The 21,021-nt window shown below is 31.9% G+C and overlaps 1 protein-coding gene across 1 annotated transcript; it reads left to right on the forward strand.

Moving 5' to 3' along the window:
* The first annotated feature begins 13,197 nt into the window (after positions 1 to 13,197).
* Positions 13,198 to 18,473, forward strand: IRX9-L (Nucleotide-diphospho-sugar transferases superfamily protein). The gene is made up of 4 exons (XM_088947500.1): positions 13,198 to 14,631; positions 16,825 to 17,074; positions 17,189 to 17,397; positions 17,945 to 18,473. The coding sequence occupies exons 1-3, from the start codon at positions 13,823 to 13,825 to the stop codon at positions 17,357 to 17,359; spliced, it is 1,230 nt and encodes a 409-aa protein (XP_088803626.1). The 5' UTR covers positions 13,198 to 13,822; the 3' UTR covers positions 17,360 to 17,397; positions 17,945 to 18,473.
* Positions 18,474 to 21,021: the final 2,548 nt, after the last annotated feature.

The following is a 21,021-nucleotide window of genomic DNA, read 5'->3' on the forward strand; positions in this document are numbered from 1 at the left end:
GGCCTTTTAACAGCCGCCTAGGATGAAATTACTGTTTTGTAAATTATTTAAAGGGAAAATTAAATTTTACTTTGGAGTACCTGAATTTTCAAACGTATCACTGCAATACTTAAACTTTTAAAAAGTGTCAAGTTAGTCTTTCTTCTGTTAATTTACCGATAGTTATTTGTTAAAAATGTCAAAATTACATTTTGTCCATTGTCTTCTATCTTGAGACATTTAGATTCTAGACTAATGAAGTTATTGTATTTTACCTTTAGATATGAAACACATTATTGTCTAATTTTTTTTTTTTCATTCATTGTTTCCCTCTATCATATTTCATATTTTTTCTTTCTTTTTCTTTGAAGATAACCAATTCAGTCTCAAGGTAGAAGATAATGAATAATGTCTTCTTTTGAATGATAGTTTTGACATTTTCAACAAATAACCATGGTCGATTAATGGCAATGACCAACTTGACACTTTTGAAAGTTTAGGTATTGCAGTGACACATTTGAAAGTTCAAGTACTAACTTGACACTACCCCCAAAGTTCATGATACTAAAGTGGAATTTTCCCTTATTTAAAGGATCCTCTAGTAGGAGTGGCAACAGTGCGGGGATCATATTCCCTGTCTCCATCTTTGATCCTTGATGGGAACGAGTTATCGATTTTTTTGTTAACAATTTAAAAAATAAATAAATTTATTTAAAATAAGTAAAAATTTATTATCTAAATATTGCTTTAAATATATTTTGATATGTATAAATAATGTCATATATAATAATATATATTTAATATATATGGGGTTGGGACGAGGCATTGACCTCATTCCCCATCCCCGACCCCACCGGGTCAGGGAAGTATCTCACAATTAATTAAAGTATCCTATAGATAAGAGAGTGTGTCGACATTCAATTTCTACAAATTCTATGTAAACATCATATAGATCCTTTGATCCACTTTTACATTTAAGCCCTGTTCATTTACAAATTTCTCACTAACATGTGTAAGTGCACTAATCTAGGTAAATATTTCATGTGTAACACTTATTTGGGTATGTTTACTTATTCATGTTTTTTTAATTCTCATGTAGGTGATATAATGACCTTTTTACCTATAACAAGTTAATGTTAAAAACGACAAACTTATCTTATCATGTTTTATAAACTTTTTTCTAGGTGGATAATTTTTCCACCTAGGAGATGGATAAGTTTCATTGGATAAATGAATCTCTCTTTACTGTGGGACTTAGTACTTAATGCAAAAAGAACACTATAAAGTTTTTTTGCTTTAAATATCATTGTAAAGTTGGTCAATGGGAAATAGATGCCCATTCACCAACTTTTCCCCTCTTATTTAGGTAAACAAATGGGGTCATAGTGTTCAGGAACCCCTACCCACACCTACGCATTAGACACTACATCCATAACCACACTTACCCACAAGACACTACATATTCCTTATTTGCATGTTACTATTATGACTGATTATCTATTTTGTGAGATTCTTCGCATTTATTCCAACAATGAATCGGTTATATACAAATACCACATAATATATGAGATGAGAATGATAAAAAACATTAAGGCCTCATTCACTTTTTGGGAAGTTATTTACTTGGGTAAGTGCCCCATGCTTTTTTTTATTTCCTATGTAAACAAAACAACAGTTGTTTTAACCACAAAAAGTCATTATTAAAAGTGAAATTTTTGTTGCATCTAAGTGTTGGCAACTTCTCATTGGCCACATACCTAGAAAAATTGAGATGGGTATCAATTGTTTGGGGAAAATTGAGATGGATATTTGTCACATTAAAAAATAAGTATGATAAAATAGGCATAATTTTATTACTGATGGGCATCAAATATACAACTTAAAACTTATGGGAAATTAAACCATCTTCCGATCTAGGGGGTGGGTTAGTGGTTCAACATTTCAAATCAAGTTTAACCCATGATGTATAATTAAAAATAATTTTTTTAAATAGAAAAGTACAAAAAAATATGAAACAATTTTGTGCGCATCTATAATATTATATACTAATAATATAAACAAAAATAAATATGATAGGCTATAATTATTTCATTAATGACATTCATGATGTTATAAATAAATAATACAATTTTAGAAATATAAAAAATATAGAAAAAAACTTTGAAAAAATTGGGCACGTTTCTATTATTATATATTTATCATATTAAAAAATAAATATGATAAAATAGGCATAATTTTATTAATGATGGACATCGAATATACAAATTAAATCATCTTCCTATCTAGGGAGTGAGTTAGTGGTTCAAACTTTCAGGTTAAATAGGTTAACCCATGATGTATAATTAAAAATATTTTTTAAAATAGAATATTACAAAAAGTATGAAGCAATTGTGGGCACATCTATAATATTGTATACTAATAATATAAAGAAAAATAAGTATGATAAATAATAATTATTTTATCAATGATGTAAATGAAATGCAAAATTTAAAATCAACCTGAAAATGAAATCATTCCCATATCTAAATGGTAGGTAAGTCAATGGTCTAACATTCTGAGTCAAATGTGTCAATCTATAATGCAATAACTAAGTAGCAAATATTAAATGCATACATACACACACACACACACACACACATATATATATCAAAGAAAAATATAAGCTTTATACATAAAGCATTTTGATACAATTTTATTCTTATATATTCATCATATTAAACAAAATAAATATGAAAATAAGAATTACTTTTATCGATGATAAAAATGGAATACATGATTTAAAATTAACCGAAAAGGCAAAATGGTTTTTCCATTTAAGTGGTGGGTTAGTGATTCAACTATCCATGTCAAATGGATCAACACATGATGTTATTATTAAACAATAAAATACATAAAATTCTAAAAAATGTAGAAATTTGTTGATAATTGTGCGTACATTCTATAATATTATATATTCATCATATAAAAAGTGTGATTAATGAGAATTATTTTCATTAATGATAGAAATGGAATATAAAGTTAGTATAAAAAATAAAGAGCATTAATGTCTTAAACAAAACCCGACTAACCATGTCAAATGGTTCAATAATTTAATTATTTAGGTCATTGTAAGCAAGTGGTTTGGTAGGGATGCAAATAACCATATCAAATTTGAATCAGTGTATATTCAAATCTGATATGATCCAAAGATTTGAACGGATCTCATAAATATTGATTTGAATCCGAATCTGATCAAGATGTCGGATATACGAACTTGATTTAATTTAAAAAAATAATAAATTATTAGAAGGAAAAGAAAATATAGCAGTTGAAATAAAAAAAAAAAAAGATAAACATAAGTATTTTTCAACTATTTCCATCATATAAAAAGTTTGCAAAAATGCAATATAAATAACATATTTGTAAATAAAAAATAAATAACATATATGTTATATATAAATAACTAATTTGACCACAATATTAAAAATCAATACTTAAACAATATATTGGAATTGCATTTCCTCTTGGTAAATAAGTAATTTTTATTATCTCATAAATTAAATAATAAAAAATATAAATATATATTTTTTATAATTTTTATAACAAAAATTTGAACATACATTAATATTATATGTTTTTCATATTAAATAAAAATATGTTTTAAAAAGTAAGAATTATTGTTAGTAAAGATAGAAATGGCTAAAATACAAAGAAAAAAATGAATTAATATATTATTATTATCATAAGGTCATTTGGTTGTTAATTATTATTATCATCATCATCATCATTTGATACTATCACATGCAAAAATAAGAATTACTTTTATTGGTGATGAAAAATGTAATGCATGATTTAAAATCAACCAAAAAAGAACAAATGGGTTTTCCATCCAAGTGGCAGGTTAGTGGTTCAACTATCCATGTCAAATGGATCACCACATGATGTTATTATTAAATAATAAAATACATAAAAATTCTAGAAAATATAGAAATTTGTAGATAATTTTGGGTGCATTCTATAATGTTATATATTTGTCATATAAAAAAAGTGTGATTAATGAGAATCATTTTCATTAATGATAGAAATTGGATAAAAATTAGGATAAAAAATAAAGAGAATTAATGTCTAACACATGGCCCCACTAACCATGTCAAATGGTTCAATGGCTTAATTAGCTAGGTCATTATAGGCAAATGGTTTGGTAGGAATGCAAATAGATCGAAGCAATTTTGAATTAGGGTATATTTGAATTCGATTCGTTTCGAATATCCTATCGGATCTCATAAATATTGATTCAAATATGAATCTAATCAAGATGTTGGATATCCGAGTCTAATACGATCCAATTTAATTTAAAAGAATCATAAATTGTTAAAAGGAAAAGACAATATAATAGTTTAAATAAAGAAAAACAAAAAAATATAAGTATTTTTTTCAACTATTTTCATTATATAAGTAGTTTACAAAAAATGCAATATAAATAACATATTTATAAATAAATAATAAATAACATATATTATATATAAATGATATATATATATATATATAATTGATTTGACCACAATATTAAAAACCAATATTCAAATAGTATATTGGAATTACATTTCCTCTTGGTAATAAGTAATTTTTATTATCTCATAAATTAAATAAAAAATATAATTTTTTATAAATTTTATAAAAAAATTTGAACATGCATTAATATTATATATCTATATAAATATATTAAGCTGAAATGTGTACGTAAGAAGGCATGAGGATGAGGGAAATGGAATCTAACAATGTTTTTTGCCTATTTTTCATATAAATTACAAGAAAGCCACTCTTTACCGACTCTCTTTCTTTTGTTTTTTTTTTCTTTCAAATTACAAGAATGCCACTCTCCTACCAACCCTCTCTCTTGCTTTTTTTCTTTCAAATTACAAGAATGCCACTTTCTTTCCTACCAACTCTCTCTCTCTCTTATAAATTACAAGAATGCCATCTCTTTCTCTCTCTCTCTCTCTCCTGCCATCTCTATCTCTTTCCTTATAAATTACAAGAATGCCACTCTCTCTCCAACTGAGGGAGACCTCAGCTCGGCATATCGACCGCTAGACTTTCATTCAAAGGTAGTCGAATTTGAGCCGAGTCGAGCTCAAACTTATGAGCTCAAGCTCGAGATAGACGACACCTCGACCATTAAGGGAGACCTTGGCTCAACACCTCGGTCACTGAGGAAGATCTCGGCTCAACACCTCGACAATTAAGGGAGACCTCAACTCGACACCTTGTCAACTAAGGGAGACCTTAGCTTGACACATCGCCTGTTAGGGAAACCTCAGTTCAACACTTCAGTAGTTGAGGGAGACCTCAATTTGGCATCTCGACAATTGAGGGAGACCTCGGCTGCTTGAGAGACCTGCAATCAAAGATAGCCAAGATCGAGCTCAAGCTTAAGTCTCTAATTCGAATCGAGCTCGAGCTTGAGAGTTTATGAACGAGCCCCTACAACGTAGGGCCCCCTTCGCTAGTTCTTCATATTAAACAACAATATGTTTGAAAAATAATAATTATTGTTAGTAAAGATAGAAATGACTAAAATACAAAGAAAAAAAATGAATTAATGTCTTAATCATAGTTTATTTTCCTGGTTAAATAGGTTAATGATTCAACCAATAAGATCATTTGGTTGCTGACTATTATCATCATTATCATTTGATATTGTCACATGCAACGCATGTGGACTTTTACTAGTACTACCATTAAAAGTGTGAAAGGATTGCAAAACTTTTCTTTGATTAAATATCCCTTATTTTATTTTGATCACTCTAAAATTGTAAGGTCAAAAAATGCAACTTTAACACATACTTTTCTCCCCATTCAAATCACTTTCATTATGTCTTGTATTTAAGGTAGTAACTCTCATTAGCGTTTATTGAATCTTGTTATTGACTAGAATAGCCTTGTTTTTTGAAGTTGGTACCTCTAATTTTGAGGGTACAAAATGTAATTTGAATCACACTTTTCCCATTCAACTCCCTCTCATTAAATTTTATGTTTAAGATATTAACTTCCATTCCTATATTAACTAACCATATAAAAGGAAAATCAGTGTGGCAAAAAATAATTGTTTTAATTGAGTAGAGAAAAAAATATAAATTTAAAAATAACCCAACAATGAGTTGTTTCCCTATTTGGTGGCAAGTCAACAATTCAACCATTTGGGTCAAATGTGTCAGACTTCGATGTTATAATTAAATAATAATAAAATTTAAAAATATGTAAACAAACAAAAGTATAAAATTCAAAAAAGTTTGTAAAAACACATGGACACAAATCTAATATTGTATATTCATCACATTAAACAAAAAAATAAGCATGATAAATAAGAATAAATATTATAGCCATGGATATATAAAAAATCGTGGAAAATTACCATGTACACATGTATACTTACTGGTGAAGTGAAAGAAAAGCTAAAACAACACCATGGGGGGGGGGACTCCTTGCCCTTTTTTTTTGCTATAAGGCTAGACTGTGTTTGGTTGTACAAGTTTCCCTATCTTTGCTTTCCTTTCCCTACATTTTTTTTTCAAACCAAACACAACCTAAGGCTATGTTTTGTTTGAAGGAAAAGGTATGGAGAGGAAGGGAAAGGTAAGGAAACCTTTACAATCTTTGTATAGATTTCTTTACCTTTCCCTACTTTTTCTTTCAAACTAAACACAGTCTAAACGAAAGTGGAGAGTAAAGAGAGTAAATGCTAATGTTCTCTTTTGCTATATACTAGTAATTAAACACATGTGTTGCATGTGAGAAATTTTTCTTCATATTAATTACTTGAATTGTAAATATGTCATAGCTAAGATAGAAATTAAAAATTAACAAAAGTAATAATATGATTAAAAATAAACTTAAATGCTTGTAGCAAATAATAATAATAATTATTATTATCATTATTAAAATTTGTATTGCATTTTTATCGTAAATAAAAATAACTTTTATCTTAACAATTATTTTTATTTAATATGATGAATATATAACATCAGAAATGTTCTCAAATGTTTTAAACAAAATTTTGTACATTTTAATTTTTTGTGTTCTATAATTTTTTAAACATTTATTATTCAATTATGACATCATGGGTTTCTTTAAAAAGTTGGATCATTGACCCACCATCTAGATAAGAAAATAGCTTTGCTTTTATATTAGTTTTAAATTAGGGAAAAACATAGTCAGAGCCAGTTGTACATTTAAAATTAAGCTACAAGTTGGTCCAAAAACCAACAAAATTTTGACAATCCGCTCTACATTTCAAATTATAAAAACCCTCACATGTCATCAAAGGCTTATGTGGTTGTTGCCAACATGGGACTCTTAATCCATATTGGACACAACAAAAACTTATAATGAAATTGCCCTTTAATGTTGGGTGATTGGAAAAATAAAAAAGGGTTTTTAGTTTCTCTCTCTCTCTCTCTCTCTCAATATCCCTCACTCTCTCACTCCCACAGTTATCTTTATCTACTCAATGGTTGTGTGATTTGAAAACAAATAAAAATGATTTTTGGTTTTTGTATTTACATTCTCTATATCAATCTCTCTCATCCTCTCTCTACCTATCTTTATTCCTCAATTTATCTCATTCTCTCAGTTGATTTCTCATTCTTCCTTAATTTCTATCGTTCTCCCTCAATTTCTTCCCACTCCCTCTCTTGTTCTTTTTTTTTTTTTTCTTACACACTTATATGATATTAATCAGATTGTATAAAAGAGCATGAGACCAACTTGGTATGGTTCAAAATTCATTATACAAATTTGATAAAAATTCACAAGAAACTATTGGCTATAAAATTTACACCAACTAAAGAATGATAGAGATTGAGGGAAAATGAGATATTGATCGAGAGGGAGAGTGAGGGGGAAGAAAATGAGAGATTGAGGGAGAACGATAGAGAGAGAAAGAGAGGTTTTGATTTGGCTATAGACCAAAGCTGAAAGAGTGGGAGAGACAGAGGGAGATGAAGATCGAGAGATGATTATGAGAGTGAGAGAGAAGGGAAGGAGGTCAAGAAACAGGTGGTGTGGGAGAGAAACTGAAAACCTATTTTCGATATAGGCTTTAACATGGACTAAGAGCCTCATGTTGGCAACAACCATATAAGCATCTAATGACATGGTAGGGGTTTTTTATAATTTGAAATGTATAGCCGATTGTCAGAGCTTTGTTGGTTTCTGAACCAACTTGCAACCTATTTTTAGATGTACAACTGACTTTGACTATAATTTTCCCTTTAAATTATATATTTCATTTACATTATATAATATTTTTTACTTATCACACTTAATTTTTATTTGTTTGTGGTATCATTTGACTCAATACACTAACCCATCATCTAAAAAGAAAAATAGTTTGATTTATAGGTTGACATTAAATTTTGTATTACATTTTCATCATTGATAAAACTATTTCTTATGTATAAAACTTATTTTTGTTCATTATAATGAATGCATAATATTAGAGATGTACCAAATATTTTATTTTTTTATAAATATAAAACATTAGATATGTGCCCAAAATTTCTTTATCTTTTTTTTTTTGTGATCCTTTGCATTTTCTTTTATTAATTTTTTTATTTGAATATGGCATCATTTCAGTTCCGGGTAGATTTTAATTTTAGCATTCATTTTCATCATTAATAAAAAATAAAAATACTTTTTATATTTCATAGTTATATATTTTAAATTTTTATTATTTAATTATAACATTATTTATTAATTCATTTGACTTCAAATGGTTGAATTGCTTACCCTCCACCGGGAGGGAAGAAAATGGTTTTATTTTCAAAATATTTATTTTTATACTACTAAAATAATATTATGAATTTAATTACAAGAATTTAATGATGATAAAAATATATCTTAAAAATTGGATTTAACGAGTAGAATAGGAAAATATTTTTTTTATTTCTAATTGGTTTTAAATTTACATTTCATTTCCATCACTAATAAAAATATTTCATATTTATCATACTTATTATTGTTTGATATGTATTTTAAAAATGTTCCCAATTTTTTTAATTTTTAGTTTTTTTCATTTTATCTATTTTTTAATTTTATTATTGAATTGTGGCAATATGGATTGACCCATTTGACCCAAAATGATTTAATTTCTTACCATTACCTAGATGAAGACTATTTTTGTTAGGTAGACTTTACAAGTATAAGCTTTCATGTTATTGGAATTATTAATTTATTAACTATGGATTTAATTAATAAAACTTAATGATGAGAATAAACAACAATGGCTTAAATATATGATTCAATGAATATGAATGCAAGTTAATAACTTAAATGTTGGATTTAATGAGAGAGAATTGAATGCATTGAATATCTTAAAATTACCTCTTTTACACTCATTTAATATCAAGAACTAATTACCTTATTTGCCCTCATTTTTTATCAATAAATTTAAATATAGAGGGGTAAATTTTGTTCTTAGAAAATCCACAAATATTATTGAGGCCATTGGTGCTTTTTTAAGTAGTATATGTGTGTGTATTTATACTCTTCTCAAATTGAACCTTAATTCTGCACCCCTAATAATGCATTCTTCCATTACCTTGAGATGATAAGAAATGATAGAATAAAATCTATGATGCCAAGAACTTGTCCCACAGATATTGGATTTGCTCCACACACAACACGCCTCCCAACCACGTCCCAGCACGGTGTCGAAAACCTTACTTCCTTCACATTGACCAATTCAATCTATGATTTCTATCTTATTTTTTGGTAAAGTTTTTTTTTTTTTTAAATCTTTTGAAAACATGAAAAATCTATGATGCCAAAAAGACACTTTATTGGAAAATCTTTGACCAATCAAAACTAATCCACGAATTTTGATAAATATCATCTGATTGGTTAATGCGTTTGTGATACTAATTGATTGATCACAAATTTTTCAAATATAGTATATGTTTGGCATCGATGCTGCTGATGTGTGGCTTGGAGCAATTTTTGTTTGGAATCGTTGCTACCAGGTAGGACGTTTCCTGGAGCAACAACAACTTTTTCTGTTTAGTACCATTGCTCCAGGAAACGTTTTCAGCACTAGTACCCATTATCCAGTGCCACATCGCTGCACTGATGGCAGCAACGAGCTGCAGCTCCAGGAAACGCCAAATTTGGCGTTGCTCCAAGCCATGGCTTACCGATTCCTAAGGCCTGACTTGGAGCACCATTTTTTATGGAAAAGTGTTTCCAAACAAATGCCTGTTTCTTGGAGCATTATTTTTTCCGATGTGGTGCTAATGTGGCACCGTTGCTCCAAGAAATGACAATGATGCCAAACAGCCCCACAATGTATTTTTGATATCATGGTCAAATCCTTTGAAAACATAGTGGAAAACTACTTATGGGATGTCTTGTGAACTAACCGCCAATATAAATAAATCGGTCCAAACCAATTATTTATTGTAGGGTTGGTTTTCACTAATTGTCAATTAGTTTCAAATGGAAAGTTTCCCAACCAAACCAAGTCCTTTTGGTTGATCAAACAAACTAAAAACCGAACTAAACTGACCCATGGCCACTCCTAAGTGTAGGCAAAGAAGTATCTTAAAATATATACTATATATAAAAGTGTAGATGTAGGGTGAAAGTTTTTTTGGATTGAAATTACCCCATATTTCTTTGTCTAAAAGGGTATAAAAGTCATTTTATTATACTTTTAATGTTAGCAAAATGCCCATATATGTGTATTTAGTCCATCTCCAATTGTAAGGGTTGAAAATGCAACTTCAATTATTACTTTCCACCTCATTTAATTCTCTCTCATTAACTCTTTTACTTAAAGCATTGACTCCCATTTTTTCTTATTAAATCATATATTTAAATTATTTTTTACTAATAAATGCTATTAATTAGATATATTCTAATATTTTCAACAATATAAACCTGTATATATTTTAAAATTGACTTAAAAACAAAATCATTCTTTATCCAAGTGGTGACTAAGTAATTCAACCATCCAAGTCAAATCGATCAACCTATGAAGTGATAGTTAGGTAATAAAATTTATAAAATATAAATAAATATAGAAAATTAGAAAAAATAGAAAAAGTAGACACATTTATGATATTTTTATCAATCAAATTTAAAAATAGTGTAATAAATAATAACTGTTTTTGTTGATGATGAAAATGATATACATAATTTAGAATCGACCGAAAATGAAATTATTTTACTATTTGACAAAGATCATTAGTTCAACTTATTGGTCAAATGTGTCAAAATTTAATATCATAAACAAATAATTAAATTAATAAAATATAAAAATACAAAAAAGAAAAAAGTACATAAATTTTGCAAAAAAAAACCAGGCACATGTATAATATCATATATTTATCATATTAAACAAAAAGTAAGTGTAGCACATTAGAATTATTTTTTACACACAAAAATAAAACAAACTATAAAAAAATTTAACACATTTATAATTCTATATATAACTACTATTAAAAATATGAATAAGATTTTGGAATTTTTTTTTACTAAAATACTAATTTTTGAATTTAGTCTCTATTTAATTGCGATGTTTAAATTGTAAATTGAACTACTACTTTTCACTTCATTCATTTTTCTTTATTTAAATCATACATTTTTTTTCATAAATGAACAAATAAAGATAAAACATTACAAAAAGAAGAATATAGTCAAACAAATAAGCCTGTCAATGATACTTGAAACTTTACAATTCAATCCAACTATCACATATTTGGATAAAATATTTATATAATCAGACTTAGAATTGACAATCTGCATCCGATTAATTATTAAAAACAAAAAATATAAAAAAATACATAAAATTTATAAAAACTTTTAAATACATTATTATCATCATATGGTATAAACATGCCATCCATCTTCGATTGCTCAACAACTACACTATTAACCATATATTTTTCCCCTGATTCTGCCACTAGTTTTTTATGAGAACTAAGAACTTAATTTCTACACTGAACCTTAATATTACTTTCAAGTTTGTAAATAGAACGTTTAATGTGGTCTCCCAACGGACAAAACTCCTAGGGTTGAGACCTCTGTCTACAGAAGTAACCTCTTCAAAAAATATATTTTACTTCTGTCTAATATATTTTTCCCCAACTTGTTGAAGTCTACCAACATGCATCTCTTTGGGCTTTATGGAGACACATGCCCTCAGTCTCCGCATGCAAACATGCTGAATCAGTGCCGTCTGTAATGCTTCCGCGGAACGGGATCTGCTCCTCACGCATGGGAGCCTCACAAGCAGATCCGGTCTCAGCTTCCGCTGATTCAGTTGGAAGACTCTCTTGCCTTTTCACCTTCTTGCTTTGAACTTACTTTTAATCAATACGTCTTAATTAACCACTTTTTGGGGTAGCAAGTCCCCACAGATCATTATAACAATTAAATGCAAACGGCGAAGGCAACTTACAAAGATTAAGAGATACAAAGCTATCACTCAGCAATTGAGTTTCATGGTGAGCAAGGCGAGTCAATCTGCAGCTTGATTTGTTTCTCGATAAATATGCTTATAGATGTTTTCCTTCCCACTCTTTTCTTTGAGCTCCCGACAGTCTTGAATGACACTCCTCAGGTTCTACATGCATGGACTCGATTTGTTTAGACAAGAAATTTCAATATTGAAATCACCCTCAATTACAATAAGAAAGTTTGTGAAATTCAAAGTTAAATTATAGGCTTCCAATACAGCCCAAGCTTCCACCATATTGATGAAGGTAAAGCCCAATTTATAAGTTTTAATATCCAAAACTGCACCCAAATGATTTATAGCAAGAGCCGCAATGGTGCACAAACCGTATTCCATTTGAGATGCATCAAAATTGATTTTAATCTCACCATAATTGGGGGAATTCCATCTTATGAATATATAATCTTTATTTAAACCATCGCCATTAAACTTCTTTGAAAATTCTTGAAATTTTATGAGCTAATCGAGAGCCTTTTCAAATGATCTTAAAACAAGGAATCTAGAGATTTTTGAAAACCCTCAAATTTTTGCACTTACACAAATGCCATAACAGAAAAACACATTTTTCTATATAACAATCCCCTTCAAGCAACAGGGTCTTTGAAAGGTCCACCACCAATCTTTCAATGGTTCCCGGGAAAATAATTTCCAACAACTCTATTGACTAATTAAGCCCATGTAAACCATTTTTATATATTAATTAATTTCTTTATTAGAGACAATGGGGTTTTTGTCACTCTCACCGGCCGTGGCATTGACACCGAAGAACCTTCCCACGTTTCGGTTTCGTCCCAAAAAACATGACAGGTGTTTGTTCCAGTACGGGCGCGTAGGCGTAGCGCGTAATTTTTAGTTGCCAACACCACCCAATCATCCATCAAGGATTTGGGCAGTTCGCCCCCGGCAAAAATTTATATTACAACCATGGCCGTCTCCTCCCCTTTCTCGGAACGCCGCTGTATCGTCGCCGCTTTTCTATACACGTTAACCGGAGACCAGTCGTAGAAAAGACAATAAGCCGAAACAAACGTTCGAGTGTGCGACATCAACAAAGATTTGGTAGTAAAATTGTTGTTACTGTTTTGATCCTTATAACGCTTTGTCACTTGTGACCGCAAATCTTTTTTTCGATTCTCCGGTGAATCAACTTAGATCTCCTCATTGAATTTCCCTAATTCAATTGTTCCCTTCCTTTTCTTTCTCATTTCGTGTTGTTTTCATTTGATCTGGTTGCTATTGTTGGATTCGTTGCTGTTTGATCGAGTAGAGAATTTTTTGTGGGAACCATGGAAATCGGATCAGACTATGGGATGAAGTAGGGTTTCTCTGTGCTTCACAATTTGAATTATGGCGTCGTTTCGGCGAAGTCAATCCATTGCGTATTACGACCGTTCTTACCAGAATGAGGGGAATCCTTTGTCGATTTCATCTCCGTCCCATAAGATTATCGCTGGTCCAAATTATTCGTCGTCACCTTCCCTGTCCTTTTCCGTATTGGCAGCTAGAATTTGGCATTTTCTGGCGGCAATTTTCCCGCTGAGACACTCCCGCAAGGGTCATCAGACGTGGAAACGGTCGTTGTATAGTTTTTTGCTATGTTTCGTTATTGGTCTGTTGCTTGGATTGGCTCCATTTTGGAATGTGGATGATATCAACAGCCATCGCATCTCCTTCGAGATTAGACCCCCTACGGTTAATCTGCAACAGGACCTCCGAGTCGTTGCCAGACAGGAGAATGTCGTGATGGAGACGGTGAATTTAGGTCTTGAGACAAAACAAGAGGTCGTGGAGAGATTCGATTTCATCCCCCGGAAGCAGCTGATAGTTGTAACTCCCACATACAATCGGGCACTCCAGGCATTCTATCTCAACCGCTTGGCACACACGTTAAGTCTTGTTCCCCCACCCCTGCTGTGGATTGTCGTGGAGATGAACTCAGCTTCAACAGAGACTGCTGAGATACTAAGAAAAAGCAGTGTCATGTATAGACACCTGGTGTGCACCAAGAATTTGACGAATATAAAAGACAGAGGCGTTCTCCAGCGGAACACGGCACTCGAACATATTGAACACCATAGACTGGATGGTATTGTCTACTTTGCAGATGATGATAACATCTATTCTCTTCAGCTATTTGAAAGCATAAGAGAAATCAGGTATTCTTTCTTTTTCCAATTTCCTCACTTTCCTTTTCTACATGAATATTTCAACTTTGTCTCCGATGTTACGTTTTTCCATTCAGTCTTCTAACATTTACCCATTGTGGATCCTCTAGGCAATTTCAATCAGTTTAATTTTGTAGCCAATATGATTGTAGTACTGGAAAAGGTGGTTATTTCCAGAACTGCAATAACATTGCCTAGCATAAACTTTTCCAAGCTCATTTGTTATGAATACAATTTTTGGACTTGTTTCTTTGGTTGGTTTTATTCATCCTGTAGTGTGCATATGGATAATATTTTGTTGAATATGTACTCATTTGGATGGTAATTTGCCCAAATATCAAATGTCAAACCATGCATGTGTTCATCCTGGTCCATGGAGTAGAGGCCATTCCAATTTCCAAATGCTGGTTCCTTTGGAGGGGTAGACAGTAGACTGGATATCATTCTATCCTCCAGCATTTTTTTTTGTTTGCACAATGTGGCCACCCTCAGATTTGAACTCTGTTCTCATGCTTGTCAGCCACGGATTTTGCCATCATATCAAGCAGTGGATTCTAACCTGGCTCCATGGAATGTCTGTTATTTTTAACAATCATTTTACTCATCAATTTACATTTATAGATGTATCATTTTCTCCCACACTTATTTCTTCTGCAGCATCACTGCAGTCAAGCCTGTGATCGGTAAGAAACAATTTGTGAGTCTTCTAAAAATGTTTTGCATTTTCTGTGCAACCACTGCACAACAAAAATAAATAGAGTAAAAAGCCAAAAACATTAGGCCAATATGACATAAATTTTTTGGTTTAGGGTATTAGGTTGTATGCTTGAGTCAAAGCTCGGATTATATTTCAGAAGGTTTGAAGTAACATAAAGATGATTATGAACCCAAAATTCCAGAAGGCTCAAACCAGGACCAGATTGTTTTGTTCTTTACTTTGTTTGCTAGCATTGCAGTTTCATCCAATATGCTTCTTTTATAATTTTCAGCAAGCAATAAGACTGATTGGGTTAACCTTTTATGAAGACTGGAGTTTAGCCTTTTTTTTCCTGGGTTGTTTTTCGTACTTTTTATCTCCATATTTCTTTTCTTTTCTGGAAATTTGCTGTCCATTATGAAACAAACTGTGGCTATCTTCACCACAGAGCTGTAAATAAAAGAATGAACAAATAATTTTTTGATTGGCAACCATGAAGAGAATCTCATTCACTGAAGATAGAAATCTCGGCCCACCAAACAAATAATGAATAAGGTGCAAGGAGAATAGCGTTTAGCTATTCAATCCCATGAATGAAAAAACCAGAAAACGAAAGTGGTTTTACAACTCAACCCACAACCCTGGATAGCCCCATTCAAGATTATACCTTGTAACTCTAATCTGTCTAATGAATTTTCTAGGGTATTATCAACTCTTGGAGCCCATTTGAACAAGCAATTCAAATTTGTAGCCAAGGCTTTTGCTTCTTCATCCAGAAACGTTAGCACCCGTGGTGTTTCTTTCCCTTAACCACAACTTGACAGGCTCCTTCCACTTCTAAATTTGTCTATCTGTTGCTTGTAGCTAGCTCTAACCCTTGTAATATTACTAGAAATTCAACTCTCAGAGAATTTGCCTATAGGCTCTGAGAAACTTGGTTCACATGAAAATTCTCGGGGCCTAGAAGTTCAGCTTAACATGGGTTACCTAAGCTGCAACCATCAAAGTTTGATTTCCTACAACAATATCCAAACCAACTTTACTAATTGATACATACTAATTTTATTTAAGATATGAGGGGAAAAGGGGCCATTACCCAATGTTGGTCCTGGGACGGGTGGACTGGATATATATTGGATCAATTTCGGATTGATTTACATTCAAACTAATAATAGATGGATTGAATTTGGATCACCATAATAATACCAGATTCGAATTTGAATTCAGATAAGTAGCTATCATTTGCAGTTCTAATGTGGACAAGTACATATATGGTGAATCATGTACTCATCATATGGACGGGGTTTCTGCCATGCCAACCTTCTGTGGCAAAAAAAAGTCATTTTAGTCTTTAAAGCCTCCAGCAACAAAATGGAGCACCGTTTGTCTAATTTTGAACACTAAATTTTGCTATAAGCTCCTGTTTTCTTTTATCTGTGTGTTATGGCTTTCACAATTCTTGATATTTTTCTTATGATCATTTGCAGGCGTTTTGGCACTTGGCCTGTTGCCATGCTCACTCAAAGCAAAAACAAGGCAATACTGGAAGGCCCGGTCTGCAATGGAAGTCAAGTATTTGGATGGCACACAAATGAGAAGAGCAAGAAGCTTAGAAGGTTTCATGTTGATATGTCAGGATTTGCTTTCAACAGCACCATTCTCTGGAACCCCAAGATATGGCATCGCCCTGTGTTAGATCCTATACGTCAGCTTGACACAGTGAAGGAAGGGTTTCAAGTATGCGTTATACTTTATTCGGATGTACTTTGATAAATCATACATATATCTGTTGCTTATGCTACAACCTTTCGTGTCATGCTATAACTGGTTTTCTTTATTTAACATTCTCAGGAGACTACATTTATAGAGCAGGTGGTGGAAGATGAAAGTCAAATGGAAGGCATACCCCATGGGTGTGGCAGGGTTTTGAATTGGCATCTTCATTTGGAAGCTCATGGTCTTGTTCATCCCAGAGGTTGGCGGTTACAGAAGAATCTGGATGTTATACTTCCTCTGAAGTGAAGAAACTCAGCTGCTTAATTATTTTGTCAATGAAGCAGGTCTGTTTATAATCACTTTAAGAATTCTCCTAACATTTGAAACAGTAGCAGTTGCAGACACTGATCGAATGAAAATAAAAGCTGTTTTCTTTTTCTTATCTAAAAGACAAAGTATGTAAATAAATTGGAAAATTTATATTTTTTTATTAAAATCTTTTGTGCAGATAACCACAAATTCTATTGAAGCGGTTATATAATAGTGTTCCTGCTTCTTGCTTTTCTCCTATAAACCTAACCTTTTCCTGCATCAGGTGTTGTAAGTTATGGATTGTGGTGGCTGTGATTATCCTAATAGATTTGAGTTGCTTAATGCTTTTTTTTGGTTCTGCTTGTTAGATGCCTTTCCATGCATTATTTTTAGACTCTCAATAATTACCATTTGTTTGGAATTCTGTAAAGTAGGGTTTTTTGGCATTGACTTGGTAGCTTTTGAACTTTGCAAGTTTTTAGTGTTTCTTGTGAAAGGAAATAGACTCTCCTTTATCTTTTTAAACTAATTCAATAAGTAAACTGTATTCTCATACTTCATTTTACTTTTTCATGACAGTGGCTTTAACAATATCTAGTTCTTGTGGGCTTCCTCATCCCGCAGCACACAATTGTTAGTGCCTCCACTGTCGACCATCAACAGCAGTAGCAGCATTAGCATATAACAGCACAACAGCAACAGTCCAGAAGAGAATCAGTGTTCTTTTGTATCTTTTAAAATTCTTCTGCTTTATATTCTTTTGCGGGAATCAGTATTCAATCTTGCTGTAGAGTTGATGTTGCTTTTGTGATGTACTTGTAAATTTTTTTTGCACTGGAATACTGGATTTCTGACTCAAATCATGCACACCAAAATTTCTGGTTTGTGCCAATACCCTATCTTTTGGTAGGCCTTGTATCAAAATCAAGTGAGAGCCATTTTATAGATCGTTTTTTTTTGTTTTTTGTTTTTTGTGTTTCAAGGAAAAATTGTGCTACAAATCTAGCTTTGTTCCAGCAATTTGGACTAGTTCTTGTATTCTGTAGTCCCTTTGGATTTGGGGCGTTTAATAGATAATCATATAATTGAAGAATGGTCTTTTGAAACATTTTCTTTCCTACAGCGCCATTATAAATATCACCTATTCGAGTGCAAAATTATAAGCATTTGGTTTCTCTTTTTTCATTTGCTTGAAAAGAGATGATTCTATTGAGAACATGAAGGACCCGTACATGCATGGGAAAATTGGGAATTAGGAGTGTTTCTTGGGCTGGGTTATCTGAAGTTCTGACCCCAATCTAAAAATGTTGGCTTGAATGTTGTGCTAGGGTTTCGGTTGAAAAATATGAATTTGACTCTCGATTGTGTTTTCCTTTTTTTGGGTAAACCAGACAATTCATTAATCAGGAACAAAGCAGGAAAAAAGAAAAAAAACAAAGACAAGGCAAGCAAGAAAAATAGAGCTCTGTGTTGGGTTAGGGATGATGCATTTTCGCAACTTCAACGCGAATTTAACATGTTTCTGTATTTGTACAAAAACAAACACGTATGTACGTATGTATGAAACCAAATATATGCATTCAATAATTTTAAATTACTCCTAAAGCACCATAACCTTGTACCCATATGTATCTAATATCAGTCCATCTTAAAATTATACTAACATTTTAATGAAAAAAAAAGTGAAGAAATTGGGCTATAACCTGAACAGGAATTCAGGAATTCAAAGGTTGGGCTGTACCAACCTTAACAGCTTGGGTTGGGTTGGGGTTGACCTTAACTTCGTTCGACTTGCACAGTAATTCAAAGACAGAAGTTGATAATATTATAAGCCATACATTTTCAGAACAGGGTAGGTGTATAAACTCAACCCCATCAAAGCTTCTTGCCTTTCAGGGCTGCAAATGGATTGGTTTTAATGAAGTTAGAATTCAACTCCAATCCATAAACTGGATTCAGATTTCTGATGTCACCATAATCAGATTGGGTCAGTTTTGAAAATGTGATCTATTTATTAATCAAATTGAATTCAGGCGTCATTTGATTCAATCTGCTAGAATCTGATTTCTTTGTGTGAAAACTGTGATCTGTACGCGCGTGCTTGTGTTGGACCACTTGATCATTGGATTCTTTATAATTCTAACTCAGGGCTTTTTAGGATTAAGTAGGATTTGGAATTTAAAAAAAAACCTACTTTTTCTGTTTATATCATACAGTTTATTCTTTATCATATTTAGCTTTGTAGATTTATGCTGCTTCAGTCAGATTTCTGAATGTAGAAACAAATTTATTTGAATCCATATTTCACATATTTAGCTTTGAATATACCATATCTCTATTGTATTGAATTCGAACGTTAATTTATTTTGCTTTTACAAGGGGGGGGGGGGGGTAAAAGCTGAACAACTAGATGGGCCAAAATATAAGACATATAAATGGGGATTGGGGGCATGGCTCCCCCCCCTCCCCTATTTGCAGGTTGCAGCCATATTGCCTTTCCCGAGTTGAATATTCTCCCAGGCTGGTATTTATTTATTAATTTTTTAAATGAACGAGTACATGTTCGCTGGTGCCAGATTGTGACTTCGTGGGCAAGCAATATTACGAGTCTTTGGTTGGTTTCCAGGACATGGCAGCTCCACACCATACGTCAGTGTTATCCACACAATCACCCACATATATAGGGAGGGAAAACGATAGGAGACGAAAAGAAAACGAGTCAACTTTGATCACCAGTATATGCTGATCAAAGTTGACTCGTTTATAATTCAAAAGAAATAGAAGGCAATTACTATTTTACCCCACTCTATGGTAGCGTGGCATTCCCAAAAATGCTCTCAACAACAGAGGCTATTGACCCCCAACGGCCAAAGCTTTTCCAAAGAAACACGATCAAAATAGAAATACGAAAATTCAGAAATTTATATTTTCTAATTTATTTTAACATACCCAAGTATACAAAATATTTATGTACAAGTGCATCATCTCTGATTCGATCGGGATCCAAAAGCTCCATTTGTTTGAAATTTGAAGTGCAATTTTTTATATACAAGTGCATCACCTCTGATTTGATCGGGATCCAAAGGCTCCATTTGTTTGAAGTGCAATTTTATTTGCACCAGTACAGATACATGAGGATACAGTAACTGCATTCGGCTTTACTTAATTTGGTTCAGACTTTATTTTATTTCGTCTTCATTGCAAATAAAAGAGTCAAACGTCAAAATTTACACTCAGATCACTTAGCATTCTCATACTTATGCATCAGTATAATCGAGGCACTGCAAACAGGCAAGTAAGGTATTTAGCAATCAGGTTACCACTCAAAAGCATAGGTTGGCATATACTTCTGATTGCTATCAGTTATCCCATTAGTATTTCCTTGATGACCAAAGGTATATAGAAGGTCCTTTTGATAGCATAGATAATCAAGGCAATATTGAAATGTTAAATTCCAACTTAGAATTTTGGTCTTGTACTTGTAGTGATCAGCTTCCAAAATTTTGAATAGTCAACATAAATGCTGGCTCCTGATATAATTCTTTAGCATTGAACTTTCAAAAGGTTATATTAGGCGTGGCCCACATAAACACTAGATCAACTCCCTTGAGAGTTGAGACCTATCTGTATGAACGTATTAGTTGAAAATGTAAATC

The sequence above is a fragment of the Nelumbo lutea genome, chromosome 5, assembly GCF_056320005.1.
Source record: "Nelumbo lutea isolate HS-2025 chromosome 5, American lotus-T2T, whole genome shotgun sequence".
Lineage (NCBI taxonomy): Eukaryota > Viridiplantae > Streptophyta > Magnoliopsida > Proteales > Nelumbonaceae > Nelumbo > Nelumbo lutea.